This window comes from Carica papaya, chromosome 3, assembly GCF_054855325.1.
Source record: "Carica papaya isolate Zhongbai chromosome 3, ASM5485532v1, whole genome shotgun sequence".
Taxonomy (NCBI): Eukaryota; Viridiplantae; Streptophyta; class Magnoliopsida; order Brassicales; family Caricaceae; genus Carica; species Carica papaya.
This window is the reverse complement of record NC_142311.1, coordinates 3,451,973-3,476,721: the sequence shown is the minus strand read 5'-3', so window position 1 is coordinate 3,476,721 and position 24,749 is coordinate 3,451,973. Positions and strand designations below refer to the sequence as shown.

At 35.2% G+C, this 24,749-nt stretch overlaps 2 protein-coding genes across 3 annotated transcripts; both read left to right on the top strand.

Moving 5' to 3' along the window:
- Positions 1 to 418: 418 nt before the first annotated feature.
- LOC110814087 (uncharacterized) lies at positions 419 to 20,370 on the top strand. Of its 2 annotated transcripts, none has more exons than XM_022041426.2 (6): positions 419 to 614; positions 867 to 972; positions 3,332 to 3,376; positions 3,840 to 3,948; positions 16,450 to 16,702; positions 19,722 to 20,370. In XM_022041426.2, the coding sequence occupies exons 1-6, from the start codon at positions 558 to 560 to the stop codon at positions 19,908 to 19,910; spliced, it is 759 nt and encodes a 252-aa protein (XP_021897118.1). In that variant the 5' UTR covers positions 419 to 557; the 3' UTR covers positions 19,911 to 20,370. The 2 variants fall into 2 exon arrangements, with proteins under 2 accessions (XP_021897118.1, XP_021897119.1); XM_022041427.2 differs by having other exon boundaries at positions 422 to 604.
- A 1,579-nt stretch (positions 20,371 to 21,949) lies between these two features.
- LOC110814082 (uncharacterized) lies at positions 21,950 to 23,101 on the top strand. The gene has a single exon (XM_022041422.2). The coding sequence runs from the start codon at positions 22,416 to 22,418 to the stop codon at positions 22,941 to 22,943; it is 528 nt and encodes a 175-aa protein (XP_021897114.1). The 5' UTR covers positions 21,950 to 22,415; the 3' UTR covers positions 22,944 to 23,101.
- Positions 23,102 to 24,749: the final 1,648 nt, after the last annotated feature.

Sequence of the window (24,749 nt, the reverse complement as noted above, 5' to 3'; positions counted from 1 at the left end):
AACAATAAGTTATTTTAAAATACATGCATTCCCTTTTTTTTAATTTATATTTTATGAAAATTCTTATTATCCTCCTATTTCTTATAATCTTTTGAAAAGAATTTATAATATAAATGGGTCCAACCATTCCATAGAATTAAGATAAGAAAAATTATTTTATTTTTGTAGTAGTAATTTTTTATATTATTGAATCTTATTTTAAATAAAAGCAAATTAATTAAGAATTTAAATTATAATTTTCAATCTAAATATTTTAAGATTAATAAAGTTTATAATAATAATAAAATTTTATTTAATTGCATTTCATTTTATAATAAAAGTTATTAAAAATAGTTTATTAAAATAAAAGATTTGATGGGAATTTAAACATTAAGTTTTTTTTTTTTAATAATTTTATTCAATATTAATTATTAATTGCTATTGAAAATTCGCAATGAGAGTTCCCAAGCTCAACTGCGAGTCTGCAAGTTAGAACAGGAGAAGGACGCATTCTCACAAAATTCCCAATCGGTTTCTCTTTTGATTTTCGCTTTGGTGAAGCTCAATATCCGAAAGCTATGGCAGGAGCTGCAGCTGCTATTGTGGAACTTGAACAAGTTCTCAGGTCCAAACCGGTACTTACTCAGCACCATATCTTCATTTCAATTTTTTCTTCTGGCTACATTATCCTCTAACCCTAGATTTTGCTACAATTTTCTCTGGATGTCATTATTAATTGGTTCTGTTCCTACTGCTTATTCAGAACCTTGCTTTTAGATCTCTTTTGTTTTGCCTCTTACTTTGTAAGGTCTCCATACCGTTTTCTACCTCAATATTTGAAATTTTTAAAATGTTTTTTTAATTTTTTTTTTATAAAAAATTTGTAGGAGAAGATGACCCGTGAAGAAATCAATATTCTTCTGGGATGCCAAGCTAAGGTTTTCAGGACATCAGCCGCTAGTGCCCTTATTGGGAGCGCTGCTGTATGGGCAGGTACGGTTTTTCGTTCCTGTCGCGACTGTCGTCAACTTGGGATCTTATATGACCACCTACAGCATTTTATTTCCTTCTTCCTTAGAAGTCCTCAACTTCAGGTATCTTGGTTGGTCATGGTGCTTATTTGACAATTGAATGAGAACACCACAATTATTTTTTAGAAGAATATAAATTTTATTTTGCGCCTAAAAATATTTAGAGGTAGAGTTGTTCTATACACAAATCTGTCTAAAGAACTAGCCAGTTCTCCTTGCAATCGTGGTTCTTAGAAATAAAACTTTGACTTGATTATTTTTGAAATTTCCATGATTTAAAGTTAAAAAAATTTGTGTGCGAGCACGGGGATCTACTGCACGTCCTGGCTTTATGCGACCACGATAGGCTTGGCTTTAAACTCTAGACTGTGTGAGATGTTTGCAAATGAGTTCGGAAGAACATAAAAAAGGTTACTACCAAGACAAAAGCCAGAAGACAATGAGATTATACAAATCATGATCCTTTACATTTCCATTCCGTAAAGGTGTTAGTTACCTAAGCCCTCCAACCAATGCAGCCGGCCTCCTACTTCTTGTCCATGATCTAGTAACTTTTAGTTTATTTCAAATGGCCCATTACTGATTACGCAAATAAGCAAAACAGTTTTAAACATTCATCCATCCATGTTAGCAAAGAAATTTGCAGTGAAGTTTAAGGTGGGATGATATTAAGTTACCAGTTGAACAAGGGGTTTTGGGCTTGAAACCTCTTGTTATGGCGAACGTAGCTCTACAAGGTCAATGGATGTGGAGGTACATGAAGGAGGAGGACAAATTATGGAAGAGTATTGTTGAGGCCCGTTGGGGGAGGATTGATGATGGAGGGGCCAGGAGAGAGGTGGTGAGACTGCATGGTATAGGATTATGGAGGAAAATATTGATTTTTTTTTTTTGAAAGAATATGGAGGAAAATATTGATGGATTGGCCAAAACATCAGAATTGCATTAGCTAGAAGTTAGCTAGGAGGAACAGAATCAAGTTTTGGTTGGATGAGTGGGTGGATGGGGGAAGTCTTAAGAAGTATTTCCCGAGGATCTTTGCCATTGCACAATTGAAGAATTGGTTATCAAGGACGCATAAAGAGAAGGTAATAGTAACAGGGAATGGATTGTGAATGTGAATAGGAATCTTAATGATTGGGAAATTGAAGCGTATGAAGCATTCCTATTTCTATTATCTATGGTGCATGTTAACCAAAACAAGGACCAGATTGCTTGGAAGTTAAAGCAAAATGCAAAGTTCATTGTTAAGTCCTATTATAATTTCTGGTGGGAAGAGTGTCGGTGGGGTCACTAGGTTCCCTACTTATCAGATTTGGAAAGGGAAGGTGCCTCCATGGATAGCTTTCTTTGCCTGGGAGGCAGGGCAAGAATGCATATTGATGATTGACAAGCTAATGACAAGAGGCAAAATTATGGTGAATGACTGTTATTTGTGCAAAAAAGTTGCGGAGTCGTGTAATCATGTTCTTCTTTGGTGCCCAGTAGCTTATGAATTACGGACAATGGTCTATGGATTATTAGGGATTAACTGGGTTATAGTGGGAACTGTGAGAGATGAGATTTGGGCTTGGGAAGGGTTATGTAAAAAGAGAAAATTTGTAAAGCTTATTTTGCTAACTATTTTTTGGGTTTTGTGGAAAGAATAGTAGGGTTTTTGAGGACATTGAGGGTGAGACGCCTAAGATTAGGGATAGGTAGTTTTATTATTTTGGCTCTTTGATGTTGCTTCATAACATTTATATGATGGAGGATTTTGGAAATATCATTAATATACTAACAGAATTGTGAATTTTGGTTTTTTTTTTGTAAATTGGTGTTACCCACTTGATACCTTGTCTCAAAAAAAAAATAATCCAAACCTATGGTAGGCCACCTCTATCCTGAGAAAGTATTTTAATCTTTCTAATTTTTTAATCTTAAATTGTTTAGCCAGACACTGCTTGAGAATCATCTTCTCATCTTCATTATTTTCTGTAACAATTATATCATTTACATACACCAGTAGGGATGTGCCCCACCCGGACTCTTGAGTGTTTGGTGAATGGGGTGTGGTCTTCCTGACTCCATCAGTCCATGGATAATATCACTCTGATAAATCTCCCAACCCATGCCTGGGGAGGTTGTTTAAATCCATACAATGTCTTTTTTAATTTGTATACCTTATTCTTTTCTCCTCCTGTTGCAAACCCTGCAGGAATCTTCATATAAATTTTCTCTTCCAGTTCCCCAGTATGAAGACATTCTTCATGTCAAACTGCTGTAACTGCTAATTATTCTACCTATTGTTCTCTTCTAATATTATTTAATCTTTTTTACAGCAACAAGGAGGCTAAGTACTTTGTTTCGAGTTAACCTTGTAGCTGGTAAGATTTCTGCTACTACTCTCTCTCTCTCTCTCTCTGTACACAGATAGATATAATCTTCCCTCCGTTTAAAAATTATTGGTGATATGGAAGAGATTATTGATTTGCCTGCTTGTGGAAGGCCTTGGAAATACACAATTATTTATTTTGTCCAAAAAATTGCAGCTTGTGTTGATTGATTAGAAATTCTCCTTCATTTAAAATTCGATTGCTTGGAAAATCATATTTCTCTCTCTTTAAATAAATATCTTCTAGTAAAAATTTTCAGTAAGCAGGCCTTACCTTTGTGAACAAGCTGTTGATTCCACTTGCATCCCTTTCTCTCTCTTTCAAGTTGGAAGTAGAAAACTATTCTGTGATCAGATTCTTACCTTTATTTAGGAGCCATCTTTCATCTCTCTCTCTCTCTCGCTCATATTTGAAGAAAAAGAAATTCTATGATCAAATTCTTTCCTTTTTGTAGGAGCTGCTGCATACATTGCACTGTGGAGATCTGCTAAGTCCCTAATTTCATGCACTGATCATATTCTGGGGCTAGATGGAACTCGTATGCAGAGAGAGTTAGCAAATATGTAGGTTACCCCGCTATCATTTACTAATTTATTCCAAAATTTCAATTCTCTAAACCACATAAGAAATGATATTTATTTATTTATTTGAAAATATTAGAAAATATTCATAAGCAAAGATTTAAGAAAAGCCAATATCAAGTTAATTAAGAAAGCTTTGCAAAACATTGCCCGGATCTCTTGGATAAATACCTTGAGATTTTGATCTTGTACATGGACCTTTTAAGACAAAGTCTGAAGCAGGAATTAGGTCTTGTTCTGGATTTTGCTTTTTCTACCTATTTTGCATGAAGCCTTACGAGCTCATTAGAGAGAATCCTTGAATCTCATAAAGAAAAAAGAAACAAATTTTTGTTGTCTGAAATCTGATGTTCAATTTCCTTGAATTTGGTCTTTTTGTATCACATATTGCAACTGCTTCCTTGTGGTAACTACCCTCAAATAAGATAAGCACCTACCTTCCTCTACAATCAAATCTTCTAACGTATCAAAGTACTTCCTACCAATCTAGTAGGCTTGAATAGTAAAATGGGCCCTGTACTATTGGTACTTTTTTATTTAAATCCCTTATTTTTCTTTTGTTATTTTTAAATGTTTCTATTGCTTTTAGTCAAAACCATATGTCATTGACTGGGCACATGTTGATGACGTGGAAATTTTTTTTCCACTTCATCACATTAAATTGTTTTTAGAGATAAGATCCCTCTTCACCTGACACACACAAGCCTTAACCCCATATTCAAAATGCTAATTTGGTCCTTGAAGAGAGAAGCTTGAAGAGAGTGTGAGGAGCAGAGAGAGAATCACAAGCACAGAGAAGCTTTACAAGAGAGAGACATAGCTTGAGGATGCGCCCACTACAGAAGCAAGCTGGAGGACGTGCTGTGTTGGGCTACCGTTGCTTAAGGAGCGTGAAGCTTGACAGGAGAGAGAAGCCGCATGAGGGAATCTGCCTCCGCCATTTTTTTTGTCTCTCTGCAAATTCACTCTAGTTACCATATTCATACAATACAAAGAGAGCAGCATAGGGCACTACGAGTTCTCCCCTGATTCTAATTTCCTATATATTTATGTATGTACATATATACATATATATCAAGTCATAACTATGGATTGCTTATGTTCATATACACATTAATCAAGTCATAATTATGGAGTGTACTGAAAGGTTACTTCAGATGGGTCGCCTGTGCCTGCTCTCTCTTATTTAATAAAATTAGAGCCAATTATCATATATGTACTAATTAATTATTTATTCAGCTGTATGTTTATTTGGAGGGTAAGGAATATATCCTACCCAATTACATGATTTGGGTATACGACTGTAATTGGATTAACAAGACACCATAAAAAACATATATATTTATATAGATATGTTATCTGTATAGGGGAAGTTGACAGCATATGTAGCAACAAAATGACATTTATGAGAAGTCATCATGAGGTTATACGTCATGATATATCTCACTTCCATTTGAATACTCACACTACATACATATATATACACATTATACACATTCACTAAATAATTTTTATCTCCTATAGACTAAAATATATAAGGATTTATATATAATATGAAAGGATTTATAATTTTCATCTCCTGTAGATTCTCCTGAAGCTTCTCGTGCAGCCTGTCTCTCTTTTCAAGCTTCTTTTCTCCTCAAGCAATGTTGGTCCAATATAGTGCATCCTCGAGCTTGCTTCTACAGTGGATGCATTGTCAAGCCCTCTTTCTTTTGTAAAGCTTCTCTCTGCTCGTGATTCTCTCTCTACTCCTCATACTCTCTCTCTCTCTCTCGTCAAGCTTCTTTTCTCAAGCACCGAATTAATGTTTTGGATATTAGGTTAGAGCTTGTGTGTGTCGAGTGAAGAAGTGATGTAGGACAAATTAGGGTTATTTGTCTAGTAAGGACTTGGAGAATAACCTAATATCACACCTTGGGTTCTTAGGCATCACACCTGATGGTAAATTCTCAAAATTATTATTAAATTCTTGAATAATCAGTAAGAGGAAATTATAAAGATATTTATAGTAATCACTAAGTAACTTTTGCTAAGTAGGATTAGATTAGGAAATAGAAATGTAGTGGAATTAAGAATGCTATTCTTAATACAAATAGAAAATTATACAAATAAGAATAAACTCTTAACTCTTATAAAATTCTTAATAATAAATTGAAAATAATCTAACAATAAATAAATTCCTATTATAGCTGTGTGCCATCAAGAGGTATCTTGTCTCTAAAAAACAATCTACTGTGATGGTGTTGGAGGATGACGTGGAAAAAAATTCCACGTCACCAACAGGTTGCCAGTCAACGACATGTGCCTGAACACACGACATCGGCTAACTGTAAGTTAATTCCTGTTAGTGCTTATTTAAAAACATTTTAAAAGTATAGTGGTTTGTATGGAACAAACAAAAATTTAAGAGTTTAAATAGAAAAATATGAGTAGTACATGAGTCATTTTACTATTTAAGTCCAATCTAATATCATAAAGAAAAAAGAAACAAAATTTTCTGAAATCTGATGTTCAATTTCCTTCGATCTGGTTTTTTTTTGTACTAGACATTACAACTGCTTCCTGCCAATAACCACCCTCAAATAAAATAACCACCTAACTTCCCCTACAATAGAATCTTCTAACATATCAAACTACTTGCTATGCATTCTAATATGCCCTATCTAATGTAAACACATAGTTTAGATAATACAAACAGATCTTAAAAACAATTGATCAATGAAGCTAGGCACCATTGTCACTATCTGCTGCTTTTTCTTTCTTCTGGCTATGCTTATAAACTAACCAAAGTTTTTGATCCATAACATCAATCACTCCCTTGGAAAAGTGTTTTACTAAAGATGGGTAGCAGGATACCAAGGAATAAGTGGATCACCAAGAAGCTTCAGTAGAGATAAACCCAGCCAATGAACAAGAACTTCTGGTTGACAATTAAGCACACTAAGATCAAGAATAGCTTTTGGAGTTGACAGAAGTGAGTTCTGAGGAAGAGCATGAAATGTAGAGTCAGCAAAAATGTCATCATGGAATTTCTTGAGATGAGAGATATGGAAAACAGGATGTGGAAACTGTCTGTAGGAAGATTTAAATGATATACAACTGGACCCACCCACTTAAGTACTGTAAAAGGGCCATGTAACTTTGGCAAAATATTGTTCTTATGCCACCCGGCAACAGGTCATTGATGATAATGCTGTAAACAGAGTAAGACCTTGTCACCCACTTGAAAAGAAACCTCCCTATGATGTGTATCATAAGGATTCTTTATAAAGATTGAGCATGTAGTAGCTTGTTATGTAATGACTTTAACATGTCATGTCAGTTCTTGAGCTTGCATCTATTGCCTTAATTTTGGACAACCCTAGACAATAATCCAACAGACAAGGTGGGCAACAACTGTAGTCAAGGTCAAAAGGTGTGGATTGTAAGGTTGAGTGCGACTCCATATTGTAGCTATATCTTGCCGAAGATAACCAATCAAGGTATTTGTGAGGATGATCACTTGTGAGACAACAGAGGTACATCTCTAGTGTATGGTTCACTTTGGTTTGACCATCACTATAGGGATCATATGCCAAAGGAAAACAAAGTTAAGTACCACGTAGAAGGAAAAGTCATGTCTAAAATTTACTAGCAAAGATGATTTCTCAGTCTAGTAGTATAGATTCTAGTAACCCATGCAAATAAAAGATATAATAAAAAAACAAACATGGTATACTCATGGCAGTAAATGGATGAAAAAATGGAATAAAGTGACATTCTTGGAGAATGGATCAACAACATCCAATAGAACACTTTTATCAAGAGAGTATGGAAGCCCTCCAATGAAATGCGTGAAATATTAGACCAAATAGAAGTAGGTAATATGAGGTTTTGAAGGAGAATGACTAGTTGTAAGGGTTTAATTTTGTCTTTGACAAACCAAACAAGAACAAAAAATCTTGGACCTTCTTCATGCCTGACCAATAAAAAGCTGTTGAGATGCGGTTCAAGGTCTTTTGATACCCTTTGTGGAATTGAGAACAGGTTACCGGAATTAGTGCTGAAATTAAGGGTGATGAAGCTAAATGGTAGACCCTATGTTTATAGAAGATAAATTGTCATTGAAAGGCCAAGGAGAAGAAGCTTGACCATTTTGAATCCAACAAAACTAACATTTGTAGTTCTAGAATGAAAGAGACCTTGGGTATGATTATCAAAAAGAGACAACTGAGACATAGAAATAACTTAAAGGATACTTTGATCTTCATTTTGCCTAGAGAAGGCATTGACAACCACATTATCTTTACGAGCTTGACATTCCACTTTAAAATCCAATCTCATAAGCTTACTCAAACAGTGTTTTCGAGGCAAGGTACTGATCTGTTGTTTATTTAAAAAAAAGAGGTACTGATTTGTTGCGCCAAAAGGAATTTGAGTTATAGCGATCCATGTGGACAATAAAAAATATCCATGATAAACAAAGACACCAACATCTTACTGCTTTAGAACGGCCAACTAAGTCTTTTTCATAGGTAGGTAAATGGTGATGATGGGCTGCAAAAGGTCGACTAAAGCATACTACAGGCCTACCAGCTTCTTGTTGGACAGCCTTGTTATGATATTTGAAGCATCACATTCCACCACAAAAAGAATGGAAAGATTAGGAAGCGCAAGGAATGAGGTTCTTCTTTAAAGTCTCAAAAGCTTGAATCGCCTCCTAATTCCAGATAAAAGAATTTTTTTTCAACATATTGGTTAGTAGAGCCTCAATAACACCATAATTGCAGACATATCTTTTGTAATAATCTGTAAACCCAACAAATCCCCATTTTCCACCATCTGTAGAAGATAGTGACAATTGTAAGATTGCTGAAATTTTACTTGGATCAGTGGCTACACCATCAAAATGAGATAATATGGCCCACATATGCAACTTGCAATTCTCCAAACTAACACTTTGACTTTTTAAGAAAAACAAAATGTTGTTGTGGAATGGGAAAGATTAGTTACATATTAATAATGTGGGTAGTCCAAGGAATACAAATAATAATATCATCGAAAAGCACCAAAACAAATTCCTCTAGTAACTCATTGATAACTGAAGATTTTAATGGAAGCAGAGTTTGAGAGAGATAAAATGAAATGTTCTTCTCTTCTTTCTTGCTTGCTTAAAACAGAGAGGGTGAGGTGCCATTTATAGGCACTCATTGCCCTGATGTCACACCAAAGGTGAGGGTGTGAGAGAAAACAAAAAAAGAAAAAATAAGCAACAAATGTAATCAATTTCTGGGGGTGATGGTGGACATTCTACTTGTTCAGAAAGAATAAATACTAAACTACCCTTATTCTAACATTTTCTACACTCTCCCTCAATTTAGTTTACATATATTTTGAGTAATCTTAGATTGGATACAATGATATTAAATTTTCCTGTTGGTAGTGCCTTTGTAAGGATATCAGCAGTCTGAAGATCAGTAGAAACATAGTGTAGGGTAATGGTCTTGTCTTCTATTTTCTCTTTAATGAAATGACGATTAATCTCTACATGTTTAGTTCTATCATGACGCACTGGATTTTTGGCCATACTGATAATTGATTGATTGTTACACCAGAGTTTCATATGATTAGGAATACAAAAATTTAGTTCAGATAGAATCTTCTTCAGCCATACACCTTCACATATTTCATGAGCAAGAGATCTTAATTCAGATTCAGCACTACTTCTATATACAACTGACTATTTTTTACTTCACTAAGTGACTAAGTTGCCCTACACATATCTACAGTAGCCAGTTGTTGATCTTCTATCAGTCACTGATTCTGCCCAGTCAGCATCAGTGAAGATCTCAATGTCTTTATTTATAGTTTTCTGAAAGAACAACCCCTGACCAAGGGTTATCTTTAAGTACCTTAGAATCTGGTAAATGACACTCATATGTTCTTCAGTTGGTTCAGTCATAAACTGACTTACAGTGTCATAGCAAAACTGATATCACATCTAGTATGAGCAAGATAGATAAGTTTGCCAACAAGTCTCTGGTATCTCTCTTTATCAATAGGTTTGCTATCATTTTTTAGACTGATTTTGACGTTGGACTCCATCGATGTTCTTACAGGTTTACAACCAAGTATACCTGTTTTGTTTAAAAGATTTAAAACATATTTGCGTTGTGAAACAAAGATACCTTTCTTATATCGAACTATTTCCATCCCAAGAAAGTATCGAAGTAACCCAAGATCTTTGATCTCAAATTCTTTGGGTAGAAACTTTTTGAGTTCCAGAATTTCTTCATCATTATCACTTGTTAAGATAATACAATCAACATATACAATTAGGATAGATTTCTTCCCCGTAACACTGCTTTTGGCAAAAAGTGTGTGATCAGACTGACCCTGAACACATCCAATCTGTTTTACTGCCCTTGAGAATTTCTCAAATCATGCTCTCAGAGACTGCTTAAGATCGTAGAGAGCCTTTTTTAATCTGCATACCTTCTTAGACCCAATGATAAGTCCAAGAGGGACTTCCATGTAAACTTCTTCTTCTAGATCTCCATTGAGGAAAACATTCTTTACATCCAGTTGATGAAGAGGCCAACTAAGGTTTGAGCGTCAAGGAGAATAGAACCCGTATTTTGTCATGTTTAACAACTGGGCAAACGTTTCCTGATAGTTAATCCCATATGACTGAGTGAAGTCTTTGGCAACAAGGCGAGCTTTATGACGGGTCACAGTTCTATCAGAATTATACATTGTGGTGAAGATCCATTTGCACCCTACAGGCTTTTTTTCTGAAGGTAGATTAGATAGTTCCCATGTCTCATTCTTCTCAAGCGTTGTAATCTCTTCTTGGATTGCAGCTTTCCATTTTGGTAACTCAAGTGCCTTATGAACAATTCTTGGGATAATGTTGTTATCGAGCTTACTAACAAGTGCATTGTATGTTGGAGACAACTTGTCATATGACACATAATCTTGTATGGGATGCATGGTGCAAGACCAGACATCTTTTCTCAAAGCAATAGGAAGTTCAGCATTAGTGTCAATATTAACCATTCAGTCAGAAATTTCATTACCTGTAGTATTAAGAATGCTCGGTCCAAGAGTTCACTCATGACTTTGCGTGGTTGATTCAAGAATTCTATTATCTTGAGTCTTATTTCTCATTGTGTAGACTTGTAGCTAACTTTTTGAAGGTAATGTGCAATCAGTATCGATGTCATTAGTATTTGTGGTGGGTTCCGGTTTTTCTGTAGTTTTCTGGATATGAATATTTTAGGAAGATGTCAACGGGATTTGAGGTGGAAGAGGGTTTATATCTCACAACTGATATTTTTGAGTGAAATTCTCCTCCTGAATATTAGTTGTTGGATAAAATGGTTGATTTTCAAAAAAGATTACATCTATAGTATTGTAAAAACGATGAATACCTGGGAAAAAATATTTGTATCCTTTTTTATTTAAGGAATAACCAACAAACACACATTTAAGAGCCCTTGGATCAAGTTTCCCCTTGAGGTGAGTGTGAATGTGAACATAAATGGTATAGCCAAATATTTTCAATGAGATAATGTTTAAAACATGAGATTTTGGAAATGCTTGAAGGAGAGCTTTATAAGGAATTTTGAAATTTAGTATCCGAGTGGGCATTCGATTGATCAAGTAGGTAGCGGTAAGAATGGTTTCACCCCACAAAAATTTAGGAACATGGGTTGTAAACATCAATGATCTGACAACTTTAAGAATGTGTCTATTTTTTCTTTCGATTATATCATTTTGTTGTGGGGTGTATACACAAGATATTTGATGGAGGATACCTTAATTATTAAGATATTCTCCTAGGGTGGATTTAAAGTATTCACATGCATTATCGGTTTTTAGTACTTGTATTGTGGTGTAAAACTGGTTTTGAATCATAGTATTAAATTTTTGAAATATTTGGTTCACTTTAGACTTTTTTTCTCATAAGAAAGATTCAGGTAATTCTAGTATGGTCATCCATAAAAGATACAAACTATTTTTTTTCAGTAATAGTTTTAACTCATCAAGTTCCCCAAACATCACTATGGATTAGAGCAAATGGTTGTGCAGGTTTATATAGTATATTAGGAAAAGAATTGCGAGTGTGTTTTGAAAATTGGCACACTTCACATTGAAATGAAAGTGGATTTTTATTCTTGAATAAAATAGGAAATAATTGCTTTAAGTACAAAAAGTTTGAGTGGTCTAATTGATAATGCCATAATATAATTGTGTGATCATCGATTGAACAATCGATAGAAACTGAATTAACACATACAGCATTAGAAGCTTGTCTACTTGAGGTAGGGGGGTCAACTGCAAGATAGTAGAGATCTGAATCCATCATAGCATTGCCAATCGTTTTCCTCGAAACCAGGTTCTGAAATACACAAGAATGATTGTCAAATTTCATTATACAATTTATGTCTTTACACAATTTATTTATGGACAATAAATTGCAATCCAAATTAGGCACATAAAAAACCGAGTTGAGTGTCAAGTAGGATGATGTTTTTGTGGAATCAATTCCTGCCACTCTAGAACTTGAACCATCAGCAGTCTTAATTAATAAATTTTCTTTATATTCAAGATAATCATAGAGCAAGGATTGATTTTCTGTCATATGGTTAGATGCCCAGAATCTACAATCCAAATATGATTTTTTTTTGGAACCATGCTGATAAACCAAATGGTATTTATTTTTTTGGGCAATAGAGGCAGAGGAATTACTCAGACTTCCCATTTTCGACGAAAAAAGTTTCACTAATGCCTCCATTTATTCTAGATTGAAGGGAGCAATCTCGGGCTTAACAGAGGGCTCTTCCGAAGTTGCCAAGTTTCCGTGAGGTGTCTCGGTGATCTTCTTCTCTCCTGGTTTCCCATGAAGCTTTCAGCACTTCTCATTAACGTGCCCTAACTTTTTACAGAACTCACAGAACGGACGCCCTTTCTTTTTATGGGAATCAGATACGCGAGAAGTAAGAGCAGAAGCATTCTCACTCAGCTGAGTCGACTGAGGCTCTCCCAACATCAATTTCTTCCTGGTTTCTTCTTGCCGAACTTTAGAGAAGATCTCACGAATACCCATAAGTGGTTTCGTGTTTAGAACTCGGCCCCGCACTTCATTTAGGCTTTTGTTGAGCCCCGTGAGAAATCAGAAGATTCTTTTTTGCTCCACAATTTCTCTGTATTTCTTAGTATCTTCTGGGCAGCTCCATTGATGATCTTCGAAGACGTCGAGTTGCTGCCAGTTGCGGATGAGAGAGTTATAATATTGAATAACGTTAAGCTCACCTTGCCGCTGCTCGTGGATAATGGATTCGATTTCGAAAATTACTGAAGTGTTTTCGCGGCTAGAGTAAAACTCACAAGCAGCTTCTCAGACTTCGTGAGTTGTCTCGTACAAGAGGAAATTTTCATTGATTTCGGGAGTCATGAAGCTTAGCAACCAGGTAATGACCGTGCTGTTGTCAATTTTTCAAGTCCGAGCATGGGGGTCATTTGATGGAGGTTCTGGAGCTTCTCCCGTGAGATATTTATCTGTCCTTTTTTTCAGATGAATAGCTGCACAAACATCGACCATTGGATGTAATTATCGCTATTGAGTCGATGGCTGGCGATGAACGATAAATGTTACTCCACCATTCCAGTGTTGATGGAGTTGGGGAGATACGTACCCGAAATAACTTCGGGTGATAAAGAGTTTCGGTCATTTGTGGCCATTGAAGAATTTGGCGCAAGCGGAAGGAGATTTCTGGATCAGAGGCGCTTTGATACCATGAAGATTTTAATGGAAGCAGAGTTTGAGAGAGATAAAATGAGAGGTTCTTCTCTTCTTTCTTTGCTTGCTTAAAACAGAGAAAGTAAGGTGATATTTATTGGCACTCATTGCCCTGATGTCACGCCAAAGGTGAGGGTATGAGAGAAAAACAGAGAAAAAAAAAATAAGCAACAAATGTAACCAATTTTTGGTGGTGATGGTGGACATTCCACCTGTGTAAAAATAGTAAATACTAAACTATTCTTATTCTAAGATTTTCTACAATAACTAGGATTAAAAACTAATCTTTGGCTTTTTTATCGTTCAAAGCTCAATAATCATATCATATTATTTTTCGACCAATAGAATTGGAGAGGAAAAAGGAGACTGACTTGGTCATATTGCCCGTTGTGCTTGCTTCTATGCACATTGATGCTCAATCTAATCTTTATGCAAATGGGGGTAACAGTATGGCGAGCCACCAGTAGGCTGGTTCCTACCTTGCTATTAGTGGTAATTGGTGGTCGTGCAATTGTTATGGTGACAAACCAAAAGGAATGACAAATTGTTATGGTGGCAAATCAAAATGATTGACAAATAATGGAGAAGAAATTGACAATATGCACGCCTTTTCTACTTGTCAGTCCACTGCTATCAAAATTGTTGATCTCAAAACAGACGAATAAAAACTGGAATCTCTTGCCCCAAATATTTCTACTTCCTGATCCGTGTGGAGAAATGCCATTTGCATTAAATTGAAATCCCAATTTATGGAATGCAGCGTGCATAACTAGTTGACTCCCAGAATAATTCCAAACCCACCTAAAGGCAACAAAAGGAGATTAGCAGAGAATAAATGACTTCCTGTATGCACCAAGCTGTCTTACACACACCCAAGCTTCACAATCTTTCCCCATTAGCAGCAACGACCTCATCCAATGGAATTTCCCATTTCTTACACAAGGAAAGAATCAATAAAACTATGAGTAATTACAAAATTGATTATAATTGGAATTTTCTGACCCAGAACAGAGGGTTTGATGTAGGAACCAAAGATTCCTATCCTTGTTATTACAGGCCATCAATCCACTCAAACTGTGAAAGTTTAGGGGCGAAATCACTTTGATCGTCTGAATCTTGAAGGACTAATTCATTTATGCTTCCTAACCAAAAGAGTATTTTGCACCAATAGCTCACAATGTATCGTTCACCCCAAGTGAAATATTGTCCATGGGCTTTCCTGTCTTGCATCTCTGCTCAGGAAAGACACTTCACAAAAGGAACTGGAGCTGATACTTTTGGTTGGAAGAAGAAACTAATTGTTTCTATGTCACTGCTAGTTTTGTCTTAACATATTAACTTGATCTTCCTCTCCCCTTACAGAAGTGCGCAAGACCCATGGCAGAAGTGAGATTTCCTGGTGCTTGCAGTAAACTTCAATTACTATATATTCTTGGAGTCCTCTGATAAAGAGTTGCACCTCTTGTTCTGATGTTAATGATTCAGCCTGTGCCGACAACTGTTCAGATTGATGTTGGTAATCCTAAATGGACCCATCTTGACGTGATTTGGCCAGTTCGTCAAACTTGCTGCTACAGATTGGAGGTCCAAAATGCGGATTCAGTAACTCTTAAATTTCTCCTATGATAAATCCGGTTGATCTTGTTCCATCTTTAAGAACCATAATCAAGTGATAACTTTGAGATGATTAGGATGCTAACCAGGCTTGTTCATGTCATGGTGTATGTTGATGAAGGAAAAATTGGTCACACTGGTTCAACCAATCTATAGGATTGATTATTGCCGAGATTCTTAGTCGAGTTTGTCTTGGTTGCTTTAAACACTATCACAAGTGCAATCCTTGATACATCTTTATAAATGTCTAGTTGTTGTTGGATGGTACATGAGTCCGACATTATCTTTGGGCACCAAATGATTGGTCCTAGTGATTTTAATCTTGTGACTAGACCTTTTAGGACAAAGTCTGAAGCAGACTGGTGTTCTTGCTCTGGATTTTGCTTTTTCTACCTATTTAGATAAGCTTTTCCTTAGGGCTGATTAGAGATAACTCTTGAATTGCATAAAGAAAAATGAAACAATGTTTTTTGTCTGGAATCTAATGTTCAATTTCCTCCAGTCTGGTCTTTTTTGTACCAGATATTACAACTTATTACAACTGCTTCTTATAGTTTTGTAACTGCTAGTGATGACCCTCTAATAAGATAACCACCTACCTTCCCCAACAATAGCATCTTCTAACATATAAAACTGCTCCTGTACACTCAGAAAACAACGTTTCGGTAATACAAACAGATGTTACAAAACTATTAACCAACAAAACTAAGCATCATTGCCGCTTCCAACTGTTTTTTCTTTCATCTGCCTTCGCTTATAAACTAACCCAAATCTTAGACAATAACACTATTATTCATAAATTCAAGCAGGAGATAATTAATTCCTCAATATGCAGAAAAATAATAAGCAGAAAGAATTCTTAATGATTGTTCAAAATGTAGGTATACAAATTAGTTTAACATTTTCTGGATTTTAATGTGAGGAAGAAAACATATGCTTTTAGTTGTTATTGGTGTTTCTCTTCTTTTCATGTTTCTAGTATTCCAATTCCTCACTCTTTTCTGGACTTGGGTGTGTTTCAAGATTTTTACCTTCCGCCATTCACTAAGTGCTGTTTTCATGAATGATTTTTCAAATGACAGTATGATCAGAACAAATAAGGGTGAATCTTGGAGATGGAAACTTCTCTCCAAGCATTTCTTTTCAGAGATAGTTTATGAGGATTCAAACCCAGACGACCCAGTGATAAGATGGCGTGCCCGGAGCTTTTTTACTGATAGTGGTTTTCATGAGAAAAGGACAGATAATGCTGATGATTCACATGGCAGTTCCCAGAACACCATGCAAAATGACCCTAATGGGAAAAAGTACAGTATGGAGCCAAAACAAGTTCCTGTAAGTATTAGAAAGCACTCTTTTAAATGTATATGAATGTGGTTGGGCAAGTAGAGAATTTATAAAAAGAAAAATAAGTTCTTTAAAAAAGAAATAAATTGGATGCTCAAATATTGATGCTGCTTCCTAATCAACAAGATGGAAACCTAATAAACCAACCGTAACCTAATGCTGAATGACAACACAGCTAAGATGGAATGATCTTTGTTGTCAGAAAATGATTGTATAATATTTATTTAATTTTTGTATTTCCATGTCCCATGTTATATAGATTATTTAGGACATATTAGTTAGATTTAGGTCGTTTGGTTGTATCTTTTCTTTTCATTTTTCTTTTGGTGAGTTGGCACTCGGGGCTGCACTCTTGATTGGTACAAAGATGGTGGCAAGTTGTCAATTTGCCATCCAAGTGGTGAACTTCCTTCACGTCTCATAGGTCCAAAGATGGTGAACAAAGAGGTGCTAATCATAAGTTGGGAACTTGTGTCACCTCTCGTTGAACAGAAGATAATGTCAATCTCCAGGAGCTAACTTGTCTAATTGATAATATCGCTACCAAATCTTTTGACATCCCTTTTTGCCTAAATGAAGATATTTGATGTAATGAGGATTTATTAGAATAGAGTTGAAGCATTTCTTTCTCTAAATTCTGGTTTTTTCTACTTTTTAATCCTTTTTGATGGAAAATTGATATGAACCTAGAATTCTAAATAGATTCGGAATTTTGTTTCTAGCTAATCTACAAATTACTGCAATAGTATGGCTAAAGTTAGGATTTAATTATTATATGGCTTTTATTTTCAGCTGGAGTTTAATCATATAGGATTTAGTTTATGTTTTCCTTACTGACAATTTTTCCTAATCACAGTTGTTTAATATTTCTTAGTTTAATCCTATTTGGAAAAGATTATTAGGAAGCACTATAAAATATAATTCACCTTTAAGTTGTGCTATTTTAGAGTTTGAAAAAAAAATCCTGAAATTAGAATTATAAAATAGTTTTATTTGGCTCTAATACTATATTGATTTTAGAGAAAAAATATAAATTTTAATTTTCACCCTTTAAGTTGTTATACATGGGATATTTATAGAGTTTTTAACTTATTAATAAAAAAATTACTATTTTATTAAAATTCTAATTATATGAGATCACTATTATAATAGAACTCTAATTACATCATTTCAATTATTTAAATAATTACAAACTTTCTTTTATTACATCATATATTGCATTATGTTGTAGACATCTTTGTCAATGATTGCTACTTGTCGAATTTGTTTCCTCAATCTTTGACATTGGTTATTTCCTTTAAACAAAATTGAGATGTTTACTGGTCATTTGTTGTATGTTTTGTTGAAGTGGAACTATTTGAAATAACCTAATTGGGTAGTTGGTTTAACTGAGCAATTTCATTTATTTGGGCAGCCATTTACATATTTCTCAAAAGGAGTTAGTATATGATGGAAGCACCTTATTCAGTTACATGAGCGAATGAAGCTAAACACAAACTAAGCTCATTTCATTTCATATTACTCCATCAAAACCTCATTTAGGATTAGCTCTATAGTATCCATCTATTGCCATTTCTAAAACACAATCTGGGTTGGGTTACCTTTGTTGCACAACACCCATGCCTTATTGCCTTTTCTTTCCTATTTAAGTTTGTCCATCTTCTTGGTACAAAAAGCATATTCAAATTAAAATATCCATGTGATTCTTTTTTGACTTGAAACACAGTTTTCCTCTACTATACAAATCTCCTTACTTATCAGCATAGCAATTGATCATTCAAAGGAGCTAAAATTGGTCCTGTATTTTCTTCATGGTTGATATTGTCTCATCTCTTTCAGAACCTAAATAGAGAATATGCACAAACAAAAAGTTTGTAAACAACCTGGCCATGGATCGTCTTTTTATCCAACTTTTTGGCAAAACTTAAGCTAACATAAGGATTTTTCTCTAGTATCAAAATATATATCTTCTGCAACAGTTAATTCGTGTTTTTCATTAATTTTCTGTATTCAGTCTTAAAAAGTTTCTGGTAACTTGTAGGTGTATCCTCATGCAGTAGTTGATATGCGTTTCCATTAATTTTCTGCAGTTAAATTCAGAAAGTTGTCTTGGTGTAGGTCATGTAAATCCTGTTTAGTTTCTGTTATCTGTTCAAGTGTAGGTCGAGCTGACATGGGTGATACGGGATAGCATTAGTTACAATACATGTTAACAAATTTGACAAGGACCCCAGCCTCGATGAGAGCAAGGGTTCATTTTCCTTAGGTTTGTCTTGTACGGGAGGTTGTGGCTGCAACTGTAGCCAGCTTAATGCTCTGTATTTATGGATGCAGACATAATCTTTCCAACTGGCCATTAAAGTCATAAGCACTAAACTGTTTGATTGTCCCTGTGTACTGTGGAGATGACAAAGATGTACCGTTTATAATGGCCATGGTAGACAACTAACACTTATCTTGTTCTCTGGACAGTGATACACCATTCATCTGGTGCTCGGAACTGATTTTAGCTTGATAGGATCTGTGACAAATATGAAGATTAGAGAAAGTGTCTATGCCTTTGTGAATGACTTTCCAAGGCATAGCAGTCATCCAGAGTGGTGAGGAACGATCTCCAGCTATATAAACTGGGGTACTTGTTGGCCTGTGGATTAGAAAATACTAAACTTTGGTGATCAGCTGCGGAGATGATAGAAGTTTCCCCATTCATTGCCAATAATTGATGCCTAATTTAGTTTAGGATTCAGGTGGAAACCAACCAATGGTGACATCTAGTAATCAACTTATTAGAAATAAAATCGATTGTCTGTTAATGTATATCCAGTAAGAATGCTATGTAAGTAGCACTAGGACTTGAAGGTAGTCTTGTCCACTAGGAAAGCTCTTATACTTTATCTGAAATAGAAATTATTTTCTTGTTATAGTTGCAGCAGTAGAAAGAAGTTTGGCTGCTAATCATGTTCTCTCAAAGTAATATCTTATTATCCAACATATGTTCTCATTCCAGGTGAACTCAACTGCTGGTTTGATGGTAGACCCCTTTGATTGTGTTTTTGGATACACAACAACAGAGGAGATTCATCACCCTGGTGCCTCAGGCACAGCTGGCAAAGTACTCTCCCGTAACCATAAAAGAGCCCATCGCCGGCGCCGAATGAGACATCAGAAAGCTTCTTTGGATACTCAGCATACATAATCAGCCACTTTACTATCTATATCACATGCTGTTGAAGTGAAAATTGTCTGTTGAATCATAAGTTAAAACCTAACATGCATGTTAGGCTTTGGGCAATATTTGGTTAGTGTGGCTGCAGGTTCAACCGAGCAAGAAGAAGAATCTGATGAGTAACCATTCACCAGAAAGTGAGGGATATTGCATATGCTGCTGGTTGAGCCTTCAAAAATAATGGCGTTGAAATTCTATTGGTGGACAGTGATACCGTCCTCATGTGCACAGGCTTTTCCTTTTATTTGAGATGATTCCCCAGCGCGGGATTGATTTTAGTGGAGACAGTGAATGCAGAGTTGATCATTGACGAGAACAATAGATGGGTGTTAGTATCATTTGTTAATAGTTTGCCAACATTCAGTTGCCCTCTGAACCAGAGAAAATTAAATCCTTTCTTTTTCAAGTGAAAACCGTCAGATTAAGAGCATGCCGTGTTTATTTGCTGGTTGTAGTATTCTAGTCTGTCATCTTTTTTCATTTGTTCATTTGCATATTTGGTCCAAGCCTTGTGGGAATTTTTTTAAAGAAATAAAAAGAAAAGAGTTACACCTTTGTGGAAAGGGACAATTCTGTACGTGTCTTGCCAAAATGAAGTGAAGACAAGTTTCGAGGCGTATGGAAATGCAAGAGTTTTTCCCGTGGAGAGAGTTTTTCATCTTTTCCAGGAAACATCCCGGCACCTGCATTTTCTGTCTTTATCCGGGGTGTGTCTCTTCATATTTCTTGAAGATTTTCTCATCTTGTTGTAGGACTTAATTATATCAATGATTATAGTTTGCATGGGATGGAGATGAGAAAATCAGAGACAGGTTATCTGTGAGTCATCATAGCAACCCAGCTTATCGTTGATATGCCAAGAAGACTAATTGAAAAGGTCTATGAATCAAAATATATAATAAACTGATCCCTGGCCTGCTGCTTCTTCATGGCTACTCTCTTATTCTCTTTTATGGGTTAGTTCCAGAGTCAATAAATTTTTAAAATTAAACGAGAACATCATAGGATAAATAAAAAGATAGGATGGAATATTATTGGTTTTTTTTTTCTTCTTTTGCAATGTAGGGTGAATACAGTTTACTGGGTCTATTTTTTCTTTTTCTTGGACGAATTTGTTTTGGTTGACAACGTCTGATTCTCTTTTCTCTTTAAACTTTGTTTTCATGTTAAAGCCAATCGTGTCAAGTTGGAAAATTACATTTTTATTTTATTTTTTTATAAAAGTGTTTGTATTTCCTCTTTTTTTTTTTTTTTTATTTTAATGAAAGATTCAAATACATTACTACTATTATTATATGGGAATTATTCTCATCAGGGTTTCAGTTCCTTTCAAACTTTAACCTCTGATCTATATTTTTCACAGAGCAGTGAATTCAATTGGAATAGACCCTTTTACTTAACTAATAAAAAAGGTACTTGTTATGCCAAACAGAACCTTTTTATCTCCATCGTAACCCACGAACCAAAAACACATGCTCGCTTTTATTTAAAGCCAAAATAATAATAATTATTATTATTATAAAGAACACGTGACCAAATCATGTGTTTCTTCACTCTTCTACGGATCTCTCCCACTCATGAAAATCTTTTTCAGTTTATAATTTCTAAACTTTTTCTTCTATTTAATTAAAGATGGATGTGTTTATGTCAAGACTAAAGAGACTTTAGGAAGAACCATTTCCATTACTCTTTTAAAATGATTACTTATTTTGATGAAAATAACGAAATTTTTATTTAAAAACACACACACACACACAAAAAAAAGCTCATATTATTTACTTGTATTCTTAATTTTTTATTAATTATATTTTTAAATATTAATTAGATCTCAAAAAATAATATTTATTAGATAATATATTTTAAATAAGAATTTCTGAAACTCCCTTTTTTTAATATTAAATAATTAAAAAAAAACAAAGAAAGAAAGATAGGAAGGTCGCCTCGTAATTTCATCGAAAAACAGGGCTAATTGCGCTATTGCATTCTCCCTTTTCCCCCCCTATCTGATCAGTGATTCCCCTCTTCATCACTGCGCCCAGATAGGAAAGCGGAAAAAAAAAAAAAAAAAAATTAGATTTCTAGATTTCATGAACAGCCTTTTTCTTCTCTAACTCTAACCTCAGACTCGACTCAGATTCATTTCTTCAAAAGTTGGCTATAAAAGTTTTGTTCTTTTCTTCTTTTTGCGGATGTCCAATCTCAGGCACGCACAAAAAAGAACCCATTAAAAGATTTGTTGCATTGCAAATATGTTTTAAAAGGAAACGATTTCACTGCCATTCCTTTTTATGATTTCGCCTTTTCCCCTCCAAAATTCTGTCAAGATTTCGATTCCTCATCGAAATTGCTCGTCTTTCCTTCCAGAGCATCTTCTTTTTCACTATTATCTTAACCCCACTTCTCTTTCTTTCTTGCTTCTTTTCTCCTTCCTTCGCTGCTGCTTCCAGTGCTGACGAAAAACTGGGAACCAAAGAAATGAAAATCCACCCATTGCCCAAGAAGAGGAACATCACAATCCAATTCGCACCCAGACACCAGACCCGACAACCCATCACCGGTGGGTCCCACAAGAAACTTCGGCGGTTGCCCCACATCTTCAGTCGGGTCCTCGAGCTTCCCTTCAGGTCCGACGCCGACGTGTCCGTCGAAGAGAGTCCCGAATACTTCAAGTTCGTCGTCGAGACCGATGGTATTGGTGACGTAAGGGCTTACACGATTGAAATTCATCCTGGGGTTACTAAAATCGTGGTTCGAGCTAACGGGTCTGTCGAGTTTTCTTCTCTGGATGAACTGGAACTGGACATGTGGCGGTTCCGCTTGCCGGAATCTACACGTCCGGAGCTCGCCAGTGCAGTTTACGAGGACGGAGAGCTGGTAGTAACGGTGCCAAAGGGAGTGGGGATAGAGGATTCGGAGGAGGAAGGTGCGTCCGCTGGTGGTGGTGGTGGTAACAGGGAATTTAGAGGAGGTATGGGAAATAATAGGCTTGTGCTTGTACAGTGATATATAAGATGGTCTAGCAGTATGTCACTTGTCTTTTTGATTGCAGGGTTGGTGTTGTTGGAACTATGTTATCAATTGTAATGCTTAAACTTTTGTTCTTGAATCAACAAATGTTGAAAATGTTGTTTTTGTTTCTTAGTGAGCATGCTTTTTTGTTATATTTTGTCTTCGGTTAGGTCATAGATAATCTTCTGAATTTTAAGCTAGTATTGATATAGAATAGATAAGGATTCTAAACTCATAATACTCACGTTCGCATATGGTTTTTGGAGCAGATGGTTGTGTAGGACTCTCTACCTTGTTTATGCTTTGATGTTTTGTTGCAGACTATTAGCAAGAGCTCTCATATTAACGAATATTAAGTCTGTTGTTTTGGTTTTTTCAAAGGTTGAATTTGATATGATAGTGGAGATTCTATATGCCTTTTGCAAGTGTTTACAAGTCTTAGATTTAAATTTTTGTGGCTATTTCACTGTGCTCCTAGATAATTGAACCTTTTCCAACCACTTGAGGAAGTTGAAATCAATAATTTGGTAAATCGGCAGCATTATTCCTGTTTTGATTCCAGGAACTGGTTCTCATATAACTTCATGGTTAAGAATATATGCTTCTGCTCTCTCCACTAGGTCCATTTAACCTTGGACCCACATATTTCATTTGCTTTTTCCTATTACTTATTCAGTAGTTTTTGAAGGCTATCATTAAACTACTTTATGTTAGTACTCTTTTTAGTCCTTTATTCCTGCTATCCGCTGATGAATTCTTGTCATAACTTATCTTTTTTGATGATTTACTTTATTCCTGGTTGACCATATCAGATTTATCCTGTTGGATATCTCCTAATTCTGGTTTAGGTTTCTATTCAGTTAATATGTTAAATCTCGCAATAAAGGTATTGAATATCAGTATAGTGATTGTCATATCTGGATATACATATCTTCAAATTTTACTCCTTTACTCTATCCTGAAGATATTGTGGATGTAATCCTAAGCTTGCCTACTAGCCATCATATCAGTGATTTATTACTTGGTGAGTTTATTCACTGCTACACAACCATGTCTCTCAGTTCCGACCATCTCAATCTAAAAGGAAAATGAAATATATGTATAGATGTATATGCAGAATAAGTAGTGGGTCCTGTCTGCAACTTGTTCCCCTTGAGTTTATGTTCTCTTATTCGCAGTTATAGTCCGTTATGTGCTCTGCACTTCTTTTTCTTCTATCAAATCATATTATTATTTATGTCTAGATAACCCAAGCTACCCATTTCTTTTTCTTTTTTAACAAAGAGTCTAATGAAAAGCTAGTTTCTTTTTTTTGTTCAGTTGAAAATCCATTAAGAATTTTGATAGGAAAGCTGTATTGAGATGTTAGGAAAAATAAACACTGTATGTTTAGGTTAAATTTTCCTAAAAACTTGGAACCCATTAAAATGGCAAGGAACTTTGGGTATTTTCTGAAGGTCTGAAATCCAGTGAAGTAGCATCAGTAATTTTCTGTTGACATTTTTTGATGATTGCCGGTTTTAACCACTATGGAATGAGAAGTTGCAATAATTCTGTGATTGATCTAATTGCGTTTAACTATCAGAACTTTGGCAGTGAATTGTCTATATTTTGTTTAAGAGAGATTCTTCTTGAAAAAAAGAATAGATTTACATATAAAAGAGACCAATCTCCATAAGATTGCTAATGATGAGTTCTGTTCCTGTATTCATTTTGCTTGCCGAAGATCATCATCTTTCAAGATTTTGCGTGGTATTTGTGAGTAAAGAGAAAACAATAATATATATATATATATATATA